The sequence below is a fragment of the Tigriopus californicus genome, chromosome 8 (assembly GCF_007210705.1).
Source record: "Tigriopus californicus strain San Diego chromosome 8, Tcal_SD_v2.1, whole genome shotgun sequence".
Taxonomy (NCBI): Eukaryota; Metazoa; Arthropoda; class Copepoda; order Harpacticoida; family Harpacticidae; genus Tigriopus; species Tigriopus californicus.
This window is the reverse complement of record NC_081447.1, coordinates 2,987,013-3,001,346: the sequence shown is the minus strand read 5'-3', so window position 1 is coordinate 3,001,346 and position 14,334 is coordinate 2,987,013. Positions and strand designations below refer to the sequence as shown.

General features: G+C 44.3%; 2 protein-coding genes across 4 annotated transcripts in view; one reads left to right on the top strand and one right to left on the bottom strand.

The window, feature by feature from the left end:
• Nucleotides 1-10,419, top strand: part of LOC131884591 (uncharacterized) — a 12,914-nt gene extending 2,495 nt beyond the window's left edge. The window contains exons 2-14 of one of the 3 annotated variants that reach the window (XR_009373736.1): nucleotides 2,419-2,616; nucleotides 4,757-4,969; nucleotides 5,130-5,297; nucleotides 5,363-5,526; nucleotides 5,724-5,825; nucleotides 6,025-6,232; nucleotides 6,312-6,488; nucleotides 6,573-6,819; nucleotides 7,105-7,361; nucleotides 7,429-7,620; nucleotides 7,695-7,776; nucleotides 8,246-8,693; nucleotides 10,059-10,198. Coding sequence is in view for 2 of the 3 variants with exons in the window: in XM_059232421.1 (XP_059088404.1) it covers nucleotides 2,419-2,616; nucleotides 4,757-4,969; nucleotides 5,130-5,297; nucleotides 5,363-5,526; nucleotides 5,724-5,825; nucleotides 6,025-6,232; nucleotides 6,312-6,488; nucleotides 6,573-6,819; nucleotides 7,105-7,361; nucleotides 7,429-7,620; nucleotides 7,695-7,776; nucleotides 9,687-10,251 (2,573 nt within the window). In the remaining variant the exon portion in view is untranslated. Of the gene's footprint in view, nucleotides 1-2,418; nucleotides 2,617-4,756; nucleotides 4,970-5,129; nucleotides 5,298-5,362; nucleotides 5,527-5,723; nucleotides 5,826-6,024; nucleotides 6,233-6,311; nucleotides 6,489-6,572; nucleotides 6,820-7,104; nucleotides 7,362-7,428; nucleotides 7,621-7,694; nucleotides 7,777-8,245; nucleotides 8,694-9,686 lie in introns of all 3 variants that reach the window. The other 2 variants (XM_059232422.1, XM_059232421.1) reach the window with 2 other exon arrangements.
• Nucleotides 10,417-13,367, bottom strand: LOC131884592 (dnaJ homolog subfamily C member 2-like). The gene is made up of 8 exons (XM_059232423.1): nucleotides 13,143-13,367; nucleotides 12,808-13,076; nucleotides 12,062-12,364; nucleotides 11,781-11,987; nucleotides 11,349-11,710; nucleotides 11,069-11,260; nucleotides 10,790-10,989; nucleotides 10,417-10,718 (listed from the first exon to the last, which is right to left on the bottom strand). The coding sequence occupies exons 1-8, from the start codon at nucleotides 13,212-13,214 to the stop codon at nucleotides 10,452-10,454; spliced, it is 1,872 nt and encodes a 623-aa protein (XP_059088406.1). The 5' UTR covers nucleotides 13,215-13,367; the 3' UTR covers nucleotides 10,417-10,451.
• Nucleotides 13,368-14,334: the final 967 nt, after the last annotated feature.

Sequence of the window (14,334 nt, the reverse complement as noted above, 5' to 3'; positions counted from 1 at the left end):
TTGGATTCGATCGTAATTACTTGATATGAAATTTTGTGTGGGTCGTGGACAGTAGTATAACCTCCTTGGTCTCGCCACATTATTGGCTTGGTAGGGGGGTATTGGAAAAAGGTTTTTCACTTGGAAAGGGTGGGGGAGGTAGATTCCTTCACACTTGCTCACCCCGGGGGTAGGTTTGCTTGCAGATATCTGAAATGATAGCAGGCTAGTCGCTTGAAGGGTGTCAATCTAGCAAGAAGATCAAGAGGTCAGGTCTCGGGGGTGGGAATCCCAGGACTATCGATGGTTCAGAAACCAGAGACAAAGAATAATTTCGTTAAAGATTAATTTAAAAAAAAAACGGTTCTGACTTTTCGTTATGCAAGTTCGAGAAACACTCTTGAATAGTGGGCAAATGGAAATGTGAATAACCTACTGCATATCATCGATGTGGTGTACATATAAGCGATATCATTCTCTCACAAGCAGCAAATCTGAAGATCTGGCTGTTATGCATTCAACACCACAGCAAAAGTTTTTGACAAAATACACACCATCTACAGAATGAATGGGTTAACTATGAGTTTCTGGTATTGCACACCCAGTTTTAAGGCATTGAAAATCAAGGTTTCAACACTTTTCCATTTGTCTCTGGTTGGATGATTCGAGGGTAAAAGTTAACTTTGGAGAGGGGAGAACCATTGAAGATGTGAAACGGATTGCGAGATGGCAAAGAAAAGTATGGGAAAGTCATCTTGGCTAACCAAGATGATCTCCTCTTAATGCGTTCCTACGAAGCTGCGAAAATAAAGCCAACACTTTGAGAAAAGGAGGAATGTTGCTTTTGGAAAATGTCTTCTAGGTAGAGATCAATTTAGCCGATCGGAGGGAGAAATCGCTTCTTCAGTCGGTAATTGCTCGATCTCGAGTTAAACTGAGTCCCAAATGAAACATTCCAATTGATGACGATGAGTTGCCAACGGAAGTTTTATTCTGCCTGATTTTGACCACTAAATCCAGTGATCAAAACCGAACCAGAACCATGTAGACGCTTTTTCACCTAAAATTTCAGTGCTCAAGATGTGGGCTCTTTTTGATTTGGGTTTAATATTCTTCTTCAGAGGCAGATTTTCCGCACGATCGGTTGAAACAGTGGGTCTGATTGTTTTCTACTATTGCGGAAATGGGGCTTTAAAGACAACATTGATTTCTCGTTCGTCCAGGTGCAATTTCCGGGGACAACGACCGGTTTTCCCACATATAAATCAAGCCTTTCTTATCCACACTCTGGAATTTCTGTGAGGTCTTTGGAGCGAGAAAATAATAAGAGTTGTTGTTTGACGGAAGTTGAACCAAGTAATGATGTGAAACACGATCATGACCATGATTTGTGGCTCAATTGTGAGTGACAAAGCTATTTGGGCATGACAACCACTTGAACTGCTGAGATGGCGCTCTGTTCAACTAATGGTGACAAAAGTAATGAAGGCAGACAATCCTTATGTAGACCAACTGATACTTGGATACATACATGTATGAGAAGTACCTTTCCTTTAGCCAGCTTTCATCTTGAAGTAGTCAGTTGGTAGAACATGGACCGACGATAAGAAGACGTTTGTCATGAACTCGTCGAGGTTTGCGAGGGTCTTTGTGTTTGTGTTCTAATGGTTTTCTCGCTGTCAAAGGGTTCCGATGAACCCAACGGTTGACGCCAAGGGCGAAATCCTTCCAACAATAATCACAGGGTTGACAGTAAGCAGACATCTCTCAGTGAGATTCACTCTGTGCACTTTGGGATGGTGGTTGTGGTGGTTGGAAGTTGGGGGAGTGGGGGGACTACTGAATGATTGGAATCCATTCTTTCAGAAGGGTTTGAGCAGAAGATGATTCATGGAGCTCTCGGGTTCGGCTGGTGATAGTATGTGGGTTGAATTTTAAGTAGTCGTAATCACTTGCCAACTCGTGAATGACATCAACATATTAATGAATGGCTACGAGTTACAAATGCTTGGACAAATGTCTGACTAGAAGGGAAATTCTTTCCAGAACCACATTACTGTGGCCGACGCAACATCTCAAGATCCAGAGATTTGTTGATTTTCCCAAAGGAATCACTAATCAATCCTTGAAATGTTTCTTCTGTTGCTTTTCTACTTGCTACTTTCTACCGACATCTTTTTTCAAAGATCTTGGACTCAAATCCTTTTAAATTCAATATTGTATCGTCATTTCAAAACATTCAATATTATAACATAACATGTGCTTTCATTCAACACCGTCAATAATCTCTCTCAATATTTCATGCTTAAAAAGTCGATTCATGCTCACGCTCCGATCCCCTTCAACGAGTCCTAAAGTACCAAAGGGATTTAACCCGATGCTTCTGATGAATAGGCACCATTGAAACTCATTTGACCTCTCTGATTTCTTTCATTTCAGTCTCTGCCGAATGCGGCTTCCCAGGTGCTCCCGCTCACAGCTCAGTCAAATTCAATACCGAAGGCCTCAGTGAGGATGAATGGAGGCCGGGCACCGTGGCCCGTTACAGTTGCGACCGAGGATTTGAGCTCCTAGGCCCAGCTCGAAGAATATGCGGAGAAAATGGCACATGGGCCCCTCAAGGCATTCCCTTTTGCGGTGAGTTTACAAATTCACGTGTGAAGGAAGGTGTGGGCCCGAACGTGGTAATCCTATTTGGAATCGTGTCTAGGGCTTGGACCACGTCAGAGAGCAGTGACAAGAGGCTTCTTGCGAATTAAGAGCTGGCCATTGTCCAAGGAGTAACGGTGCGTGTGTGTCTGTGTGAGACTTAAAGTGCACGTAATCTGTTAGCTATTACCACTATTGGAGTTGGGCCAATCATGAAGAAGAGCCTCTTGTTCTTAGAAGCTTCATGACGCCATGATCTTTGGATCGAAAACTTAATGAAGCACATTAAGTAAACGGCGTCTTATTTTCGGATAATTGGGAGACGCGATGTCGTCATCGCAAGAAATAAGCGTCGCATGAAAGCTCCACTCTTATTATGAGGCATGTATTTGAAAGTTCCTTGCGTGCAGATATTAAGTCCAAATCTTGAATTTTGATTTGAATCCTTTGGTTTTCCTCTCAATACGATGTTCTAGATGTGAAGAGAAATCCATGAATAAATTTGAACTTCAAGATGTCTTAGACTGGTTCAAAGCGTTTCCGAAGTTCAACCGTCGTTCATCTAATGAACTGAACTTTCACGGAATGCAGAGTCAGATGGTTCAAAAGACATCTTTCTTTCTCCCGTTCTGACCGCCCTGAGGGAGATTCCCAAAAAGTTTCCATACTAAATTCAGCGATGAAATACATTAAAAAAGTATGTGGTTGATCTTCGGAATGGAAAGGACACTCACCGCCTTTCCCTCGGGTTTTGGGAGGTACGAGGATGTCATATTGAGAGGTAACGGGACATCGTCACTCTCATATCCACACATGTTTTTTTGGAAATGGGATGCAAACTTGAGATCCAAGTTCAAGAATATTTCGACGACCACACCCCTTGCATTTATTGTCGTTCGTGCTCGCTTAAATGGAAAGAGCGCCAGCTGATATTAGCTTGACTGTCTGTGATACAGAACGACGAATTATTATGTTTCGTCTTCCAGCATTTTCACTTTCACAACGCGCTGAAGGCGTCACCACATCGTACGGTAGGTTTGTCATTTTATCTTTACTGAAAAAGAACATGTACGCAGGGAAGGCAATGCTATGGAGTACATAAGTTTACCTCCAAGCTCTAAAAGATGTCTTGACAGTACTCCTCTTTTGCGGAATTTTGCAAATCAACTCAATTGGCGTCCTTCAAGGCATCATGATCGGCCTCATTTTCGCTGTTTCCTGACGCTGTTTCGTGTGGAGACTTGTACCAATTGAACGTTGTCTCTGGAATGAAACTATCCATCCATGACTGAAAACACGGAAAACAAGAAAGACACACCAAGGGAAGATCGAGGGGTAGACCTTTGATGTTGTGAATACGTCGGAAGAGATTGAGAATCTTGTAAGGTCATTGAAATTTCACGGTGATCTCTCACTTAACCAAGCGAACAAGACGAGCAGATAGCTCCCCACACTTTGCTCGAGATTCTCATCATTATCTATGTGGTTGATTAAACTCGATAATCATAGTGATTTGAGCGGACCAGAGCCAAAATTGGCAAAGTAAGTGGCTCTTATCTCATTTCCTAAGCCGGAACAAAAGAAAACTCTGCAGTTAATTTTCTCTCTAGTTTCCATTTTTTGGCCGATAATTCCCCATGCAGATGGTCGCACTACAAAATAGTAAAGCAGCTGTCTGCCCTACCACCATACTCGAACTCACTCCAACCAGTCAAGAAGTCAGAAGTGTTGGTGTTGGACTTCTGAATGGCTTGTTTCAGACTCAGGGCGAAGGGTTTTCAGAGCGGAACCCGTCTTTATTTTCTTCACGGGCCCTGAATCCGATTGCTCGACTTAGACGGAGAGCAATGCCATACGAGTACCTGGAGTACTTGGACTACTCCTCGTCGATGCAGTTCTCTTCCAGGTAGATGTTGGGATCGAACGGATCCACCATTGACACTCGCTCTTTCGCGATCTTGTGGCTTCTAATTCTTTGACGAACAAATGAACCAACGATCGGTTGACGTGACATCTTGGCACGCTCAATCGGCCATTGTCACCTATATTGATTGAATTATCTTAAGAAAAAGCATGTATCACCCATCACTCTTAACACCCGCGAATAACAATGGGATTTGTTTTTCAGTCCTCAATGTGGCTGCTGGCAAGGCTCCTATGCAAAGCTCAGTGGTGGATGGAGGAATCCCACAAAAGGCCGTGGATGGATCCACATCCACGTTCTTTGATGAGTCCACGTGTAGTTTGACCGATGTGGAGCGAGCTCCGTGGTGGTACGTGAACCTTTTGGAGCCTTATATGGTTCAATTGGTTCGCATCGACTTCGGACAATCGTGTTGTGGTGAGTGTCATAATCTTCATTGTCCTCGAATAGTTAGTACGCACATTAGTCTGTTTCACAACAGGATGAGTCTTCCTTTTTCATATCTTGCTCAACTTTGCTCTGACGACATATTTTCGGATATCATTTTTTTCTATGTTTAATTGGCTTCTCTTTGCAGCTAAAGATCGAGAGGCAACCATTGTGGTTCGGGTGGGAAATAACCGTCCTGACCTTGGAGTCAATCCCATTTGCAATCGATTCACGGGTAGTCTGGAAGAAGGCCGACCTTTGTTCTTACCTTGCAATCCGCCGATGCCAGGAGCCTTTGTGTCCGTTCATTTTGAAGGTAAGATTCACTATCCTAGGAATGAATTTGGTTTATGTAGAACTAAGTTATGTTGTTCGATTCAGGACCCCCTGGAGTATCCCTTTCAATTTGTGAGGCCTTTGTCTACACGGATCAGGCCTTGCCCATTGAGCGTTGTCCGACCTATCGGGATCAACCCCCGGGTAGCACCGCCACCTACAATGGCAAATGCTATATATTTTACAACCAACAGCCCTCAAACTTTCAAGTAAGGACGAAAATCATAAAAAAAGTGAAAAGTGATAAATGTTCAATGCACTTTGAAGTGCCAATATGAAGGTGTGAGGGAGCGAGTCAGGTAGATGTACTAATGGAGAGGTACTTTGGTGAAGGAAAGACGTTTCCACTCCCACAATGGGAAGAAGAAATTCCCTCCTCAATTTTCCATTTTGACACGTTTTGTAGGATGCGCAAAACTTCTGTGAATCCCGTGGAGGATCTCTCGTGGATGAGTCCAATCCAGCTTTGCAAGGGTTTCTGTCCTGGGAATTATGGCGAAGACACAAGGTTAGTACAAAACTCATTCTCACTAGGCTTTTCTCTCCTCGATTTTTCGTTTTCACGGAAGTGACTCTTGCTTTGATTTGTTTCGGCCGAAAATCCGACGTACATATGATTCAAGGCCCATCCATCTGCTTGGAATAGACGTACATCCATGCACGTGTTGGTGTGTGTGAATCTAAGAGGTTTACTTATCTCTGTTCAGGGTGACGCCAATGGCCAATATTGGCTTGGAGCAGTTCGAGATCGAGACGATCCTAAGAATTGGAAATGGATCAATGGTAAACCAGTATCGGTCTCGTTCTGGAATCTACCGGGTGGCAACGATGATTGCGCCCGATTTGATGGCACCAAAGGATGGCTGTGGTCAGACACGAACTGTGGTCTGAATCTGAACTTCATTTGCCAACACCGTGAGTTCACACTCGATTTGGGGACCGTAGAAAATCGCTGAATTGTACTCTGAACACACTTTCATTTTGATATTTATAGGACCTACCACGTGTGGCAAACCCGAGCAACCGCCTAATTCCACACTCATCTCCACCTCCTACGAGGTGGGCTCTCGAATCGAATACATTTGCAATGAAGGCCATCTCTTGGTCGGGCCTTCGAAACGAAGTTGTCTGCCCACTGGATTCTATTCTGAATTCCCACCGGTTTGCCGATGTAAGTTAGGTTTGACAACACAAGTTACCCAAGTTAAGACCGTATCTCGATGACAACAAAGTGATATCTCGTTCTTTGAATCAGTTCTTCAGTGTGGCCCGCCCGCTGATGTGGAAAATGCGGTTTTGTCATCAGTGAACGGAACCCGGCAGTTCAAGTCCCTGATTCAATATGAATGCGATCCCGGGTACGTTATGGTGGGTCGACCCGAGCTCATGTGCGATGTGGACGAGAAGTGGAATGGACCTCCACCCCGATGCGAGCCCGTTTATTGTGAAGAGCCCTTGTCGATTCGAAATGGAGGATTCTCGTTATCCACCAACAGCACAAGGTATGGATATCCGTTGATTGAATTGAAATTATGATGATACTTCACTAATGATGGGGATGGTCGACTTTTGGTTTGTTTCAATGATACCCTTCCGTTACACAAACACCTTTTATCGACTTTGCCGACGTCATCTCGTTAATTGTTATCTTCACCATCGCCATTCATGAGTTGGCCAAGCCGTTAGTTTTCAAGATGCTTATCATTTCTTTTATTTCATTTCGGCGCAAAACTTCACCATCTGATGCCGGATAATTACCACAACTTTATTGTCTTCCCCAACCTTAGATTTGGCACTGTCGCCAGCTATTATTGCACATCTTCACGACACGAATTGGTGGGAAGTCCCAAGTTGGTTTGTCAACCTGATGGAGGTTGGAACGCGAGACCTCCCCGATGTGAACCCATTATGATCAAGCCTCGGCCTCCCAAATTAGCTCCTAAACCTCCCACAATCGATGTACCTTTGCCTTCTCCAGAGAGCAATTTCCCGCGGAATCGCGATCGAAGGCCGCCGTTCTTACAGAAACCAAGACCAGACCCAGGTAAGAATGGAGGATAATGATCACACAGCTTCCAAAAACACATTCTCATTATTGTTCATTTTCATAGCGTCGTTCAAGCCTCGGCCAAGACGACCTCCATTTACCACCAATGACGATGGGTTTTCAGCCAGACCTCCCATTGACAACGAGATCCCAGATTCGGCCAATGTCCAAGCCAATCCGGGTCCCAGAGCGGATGAACCGAGTTCAGTCGCCAATGACAATCCTCGTGAAACTCGACAAGCTCAATTAAATCTAGGTAAGAGCCCTAGGTTTGATTTAATTTTAGCTCGAGAGTGAAGCTTTATAACGTGAATGATTTTTGTCTTTCAGGTGGCATTATCGCTTTGGGGGTATTTGGCGGATTTGTTTTTCTGGCCGCCATCATTACGACCATTGTTATCCTCATTCGAAGGTGAGTTTGGTCAATATTAATCCCGTTCAAAGTTCATACTTGATTTACTTTAGTGCTCTCGTTAGTGTTGAACAAATTATATATTCTTTCAACAGTTCAATCGTTATTAATCCCTCTTTGTCTGTCTATAAAACTTTAGACCTTCGCTCTCTAATCTTTGATAATGCTGCGGTTGTGGGGGACGCCATTTGCTTTCGATTTAAAGCCTAATTTGTAATGTACTTCCGTTGTAAAAAGAACTGGATCTGCCAAGTGGGAAAATGTTTCATGGTTATTCAATGAAAATGAGCTGATAGAATTGTTCCCTCAATGTCATATTTTGCCTGTTGATAAAAAGTGGAGGAGCTTTAATAACTATCAGCGATCATGATACATTTCCCCGCCTAGCACTTTCACCCAGGGATCATTGTGGTCTACTGTATGTTAAACAAATCTAACCTCGGCATTGATCGTAATAATTTCTTTCCAGTCGAAGAGACCTAAGACCCCTACCTACCCTACCCCGCCTCACTAACACGGATTCCTCCCGCTGGTACACGCTTCTTGCCTTGCCCGATCAGCCTACTTTAGCCCGTCGTGATCTCAACGGTTTTAGGCCTCGACGAGCACCAACGGCTGGGGCGTTTTCGGACATGCGTGAGATGCGATCCTGCTCTTCCTCGGATGACACCTTCACTCCCGAAGGACCATCCATTGCCTCTATGATGAGGGATTCCTCTTCCCCATCACCCTTGGGGAGAAGAACCCGGTTCTGACAATCGGCCTTGGAGGGCACGACCGTTTTCGGTTGATCTTTCTGGTCCTTCTCCCCAAAAAACCGACCCTATTCATCCAGATCTTGCTTCTAACCCTCTTCGAAATCTAGTCAACATTGATGACAATCGCTAACAACTAAATCCGCTAATCGTGATTCGGAGGTATTTTAAACCAAAAAAGTAGCTTCGTCTGCGCAAGGTGTTGGGCATCTGTAATATGTGACTTTAAACGACTGACCGACCTAATCGCAAAATCACTCCAAGCACGTGGGATCAATGATAACATTTATGTTCATGCAATTATTCATTACGTCACTTTTATACGTAGTAGGCACATGAACGTTATTCGTTCCACACGGCTCTTTTGCGATTCCCAGAACACGTTCGACCCCACCAATGAGTCGCACACGTGTCACGAATCAAGAGTCCTGTATCACGGCTCACACAGGACACACTCCACTGATCCGCTTTGCGGTCAACATGGGGACACTCATCAATCGATGACAAGCAGTTCAAGTCGAGATGTATCGGAATGTGCACTTCCATTTCTTCTTCGTATTCTTTCTAGATTCGGGCTAATATATTAGTCAAGCAACCCTTACACTTCGTACAGACTACTACTACTTCTTCACTACTAACGCTCTCTGTCTTCCTTGACCCCAAAAAACTCGCAAAAAAGCAATGACGGTTGATCCCAACGAATGACATTCACGTACGTACTACATCCATGCAATCGAAAAAAAAGAGGGCTCAACAATGCTTCCTTGAAGAACACCAACGCCGCTGGGGATGCGACCAATTATTACCTCCTTCCTTCCGCTTTGCTTCCATCCACGCTTGGTTTTGAACAGAATTAGCAGAACATATTCTTCTTCTTCGGACGTTTCATCTCTCATGTCTTTCACTTTCGTATCGACTCTTGAAATCCCTCTGTCTTTTCTCTAACTACTATGTAATGCATGAGCAATGCTCGCTAGATCCCGACATTGAAGAGTTTTAGGTAACCCCTGTCACAGAGGAAACATGTTCCTAATTGTCAGTGGTTATAGGGTTCTTCGATGTCGCAGTATCTGCCTGAGTGAGCTTTTATAGGGTCATATTGGGTGCTAAGACGCCAAGTCGCTCCTCCTATCCTCCTGAAATTTATCTTTTCAGAGCTAGGAATGGTTTTCATTCCCCGGCTTCGAGTCTAGGGCGCCAAACCACGCCCACACACTCCCTCCATAACACATCCTCGTCGTGTGACGCCAGCTCGTCCAGCGCAGAGTCCGATTCCACCCGCACCACGGGCCCAATTGGTGGGAATTTGTTTTATCGGCGCGCTTGGGACGATCTGGCGGAAACGGCCGGAGCCCCTCGTCCTTCTTCAACAACACCACAACCACACTCAAAAACACGAAATACACGTTGTTCTTATGGGGATCGCAAAACGGCCGCCGATGGTGCGGTCAACCCGCTCCCGCACAAAGGGGCGGGTCGACCCACCCCCAACAAGACTAACCCGAAACGTTTCCTTCTTGATGATAGGAAAGACCCCCTGGACCAACACTCGTCCTCGAGTTCCTTCAGGACTCGCTTGGAACCACACGATGGTGATCGCGATGCTTCAGAGATGGTGGTGAGCTCCTACGCCAAACCCGAAAATCGCCATCATCACCACCACCATCACCACCGACACAAGCATCGTAGCCGTCGAGATGGAGAGCAGGTGCACGATTAAGTGGAAAGTATACCTATATCCTGCGGATATTCTTGTCTTCTTCACTTCAAAAAGTCTTCTTTTCTCTCGTAATCGGCCAGGGTTATTTGCCCCTGATGTATTTTTGTAGTAAATATTGCCATAATTGCCTAACTATATGTTGATAATAAGAGTACTCATTCCACATTATATTTGTGAGTCTTGTGTCCGCATTTATTGTTCTAGTTTCTCTTTGCAGCGGCAGCAGCTTGGGCAGCTTTCTTGGCTCGAATCAATTCGGCCAATTCTTTGTAGCGCTTCATACAATCTTTCTTACTTCGATTGGGCAGACAAGCCGAGATCTTCTCCCAGCGCTCACTACCCAAATTAGACGGATAGGTCTTCAAAGCTTGTTCCAAGAGTTGCTGTTCATCCGGTGACCATGGCGAGACATTTATGCCCTGGGCCTCAGCTGCACTCTCAGTTCGAGTCGAGGCCTCACTTTCCACCTATGATCATAAAAAATATTGTTCAGTCCATTTAGGTTCAATTCACTCTTGATGCTGTTCATCTCGCTTACTTTGACATCTCGTTTCTTCTGCTTCTCCAAGTTTTCGTACGCATTACGATTGGTTTCTTCCTTGAGAGTGTTGGCATGAAAGTCGCCATGCTGCATCTCTTTCGCTCGGTTGAGAACCTCTTTGGCGTTTCGTTGAGTTTCCGGGGTTTTTGTATGTTGATTAATAAAACTGGCCACCACTTCCCAACGCTGAATTGTGCCTATAATATGATATCAAAATAATTCATGGTCACGCAAAGGGCATACACTATTGTAAGGGTAAGTATGACTATGACTTACCAGCAGGAAACAGGTTGACAGCTTTAATGAGTAGATTCAATTCGTCAGTGGACCATTCTTTGCTGGAACTACTTGTCTTTTCTGAGCCACCTCCTTTGGCGGCATTCTCCATCATTTCGTATTTTTCGACGTCTGACTTGTAATTGAGCTCGTCAATTTGGTTCAACAAAATGTTACGACATTTGGGAGCATCTACTTGGTAAAAAGTAATATCATCAGACTTTGCAACTTGCCTCACTGTATCATTGGCCCTACCCGACGAAAGGCCGTTAATCCTTACCTTGCCCCGACAACGATTCACTCAGATTGGCCAATTGGGGAGCCGCAAAGATCTCGCAGAATCGATCAACCTCGGCCATGAGCATTACTCGCTCGGAATCGCTTTGGGTGAAAAAATTATGCTCCTTGCATATGGCCCTTAGTTTCTTCCGCTCCTTCTTGAGGGCGTTTTTCTTGAGTTCTCGTTCCTTCTTGGCTTGTTCCTGCTTGATTTTTTCTTCGGCTACCCGTTTTTCATTAGCCAAACGCTCTTGTTCCAAAGCTGCCAAACGCACGCGTTCCTCTTCATCACGTCGAGCCTTGATGGCATCTTGTTTGGCCTTCTTCTTGGCCAACTTCTCTTGACGATCTTGCTCCATAAAACTGAAGTTGAACGGACATTCGGATTACAATGTATCCTAAATGGGTGAAATTGGAAGCCAAATTCGCTTACCGTTGAACTCGGGGATCAGCATTGTAAGCGTTATCGACCAATTTTCGAATACGCTTCATCTCCTCTTTTTTGCGCTCGGCTCGTTGTACTTTATTGTTCTTCTCGATCCATCGGCGTTCATCTCGATCCGATCCTTTTTCTTTATCCTCCTCATCCATGTACGAAAACTCGCGCCAAGATTCGAACTCATACCAAAAGCGGTAAAATCTATCACAGAACAAAAGCGAACACCTTGGTATAATAACTCCATTCTTGAAAACCAAATTCAAAATCCGGCTTACTTATCGACTTTCTCACGGGGCGTATCATCATCACCAAGTTTGGGCACGTGTTTCCTTAGAGCCCAACGGGTATTTCGCTCGAAGGCGGGTCCGAACAACGCAAAGAAATCCGTATTCGGACTCTTCTTGGCATCGGGGACGGAGTCGTCAAAAGTGGGATCGACGGAATCAAAAGCCCGTCGCTTGACGGGATGACTGAGGATCTCAGCCGCCTTAGTGATGCAGGTGAAGTAATCATCATCGTCCCGGATATCCTCACCTGCGGCTCGTCGTTTGTCCGGATGATGTTTCAAGACCTTGGCCCTGAAAACAGATATTATTTGGATAAGAGTACGGGGACCCTGGCGATCGGTCGAATTTAGGTGAAGGGTCAAGATGTCCTGCCTCCGCATGACCAAGGCATTAGTATAGAACTTGATAATGGCTCAAGGCGTCGTGTATTTATGGAGAATGGATCCTCCTAGATTCTACTTTCAAGCACAAGTCCTTTCGTTCATTTGAGAATGTTTCTTTTTTTGTAAGTATTTGCTAGACAAGATGCATTTTTTTTTCTTTTTCGATCACATTAAGTAGGAATAACGCTAATGGTTAAGTGCCTGTAATTGTTCCAGAAGAAATCAGCTGGGATACCATAAGTAGGGATGTTTCACACTTTGAAATGCCAGGGATTTTTTTGATTTTTCAATCCCCATCCCAAAAATGGGACCGATGGGCGAAGTGGGAGTTAGCTTTCATTTATTACTTACCGATGGGCTTTCTTGATCTGTTCATCGGTGGCCTTAATCCGGAGTTGGCTCAAGCCCAAGACTTTGTAGTGATCCTGCTCTTTGATCTCTTTGGGATCCAAACTCCGCAAATATTGGATATCGTCCTCAAACTCGACCTCGACTTCTTCTTCCGGACTGGAATCCGAATCCGATTCCGACGAATCCGAGGCAAACCCCGAAGTAGAGAAGCCCCTGGGGGCGTGTAAACGATCCCAATGCGACAAAAACCAACGACCCACGGGCTCCACCTACAAATGTAAGACACATTTCATTGATGGATACGCAGAGATGGTAGTTTGGGCGGGGGAGCTGACCTCTAAATTAGTGAGGAATTCTTGGGGCAAACGGAATCCGTGATCCGAATGCTGCAAAGGAGCCGACACCATGATAACAATGAGGAACAGGAGGAGAGGTCCACACTAAAACTATGAATTCGATCCCAATGGGTAAGCAAGCAGTGAATGAATGGAAGAGGCTCTAAGGGCTCAAGCTTTTTATTTCTCGGCCATGTGAAACTGAGAAATGCCAATTGACCAACCCACGCTGCATCAGCTGACGTAAACAAAAGCGTGACAGGGTGAATCCGTCTCATCAAGGACTTATTGATAAAAGTTGGAATTTAAGACATTGACAGTAAAGGACGGCCCAGTTTTAAAGCATTCAATTGTAAAGTGGTTCTTTCCAAAGTCGAAAGATTAAAAGCTTATAAAGCCGGCCCAGGGAGGTCAAAAATCTAAATCATATGGGTTAGAAAAGCCCGAGGGAAAAAAAAACAAAATAACCATATCATTTTCTTTAACCACCAATCCTGACTTTTTTAAGCCAAATTTTGGGACCAAACCTAGCCTAGTGAGGGTATTGGGTCAGATCTTTTGATCCATTGTTTTGCTAATTTTGGATAAAATGAAAGGTTCAGGTGACACCAGTTTTCTCCATTTTGATTTGGATTACTTTTTGAGGTTCATATTGATCCCATCAGGAGCAAATAAGTCATTGCATTTGATACAGAACTTTAAGAACAATCTGGAAGAAGACGTATACACCTTTTTTTTCTTGCCTCAAAAGAAGAAAGTAACAGTGACAAGAAGACTAAAAAAACCTATTCCGTTATCGACACCGTCGTTACTTTTGCCCAAAATATCGCGATACTCAAGCAATGGCTAGAATACATTCAAAATTTTGTAAGATTCCAATATTGCACAGCCGTTAGTCACCTTGAGAATGTTATTCCACAACGTAGTGACAGTGACAGTCTTTCTGCTTGCCAACTCTTTAGGCCTACTACACTTTAGAGAATAAGTTACAAAATGTGACATGTTCATCATGTAACAAATCAAAGAGCAACCTCAAAGAGATGGTTTGATTTCAACCATTTCATTGTGAAATTCCTAATTGGACAAATAACCAAGGGGAATGACGACTTGCCTGAGCCAAGGGAGCAAAAAATCAAAGCTATTTATTACTCCAAAACAGTTGGAGGCACTTGATTTTTCTCGCACAACTAAT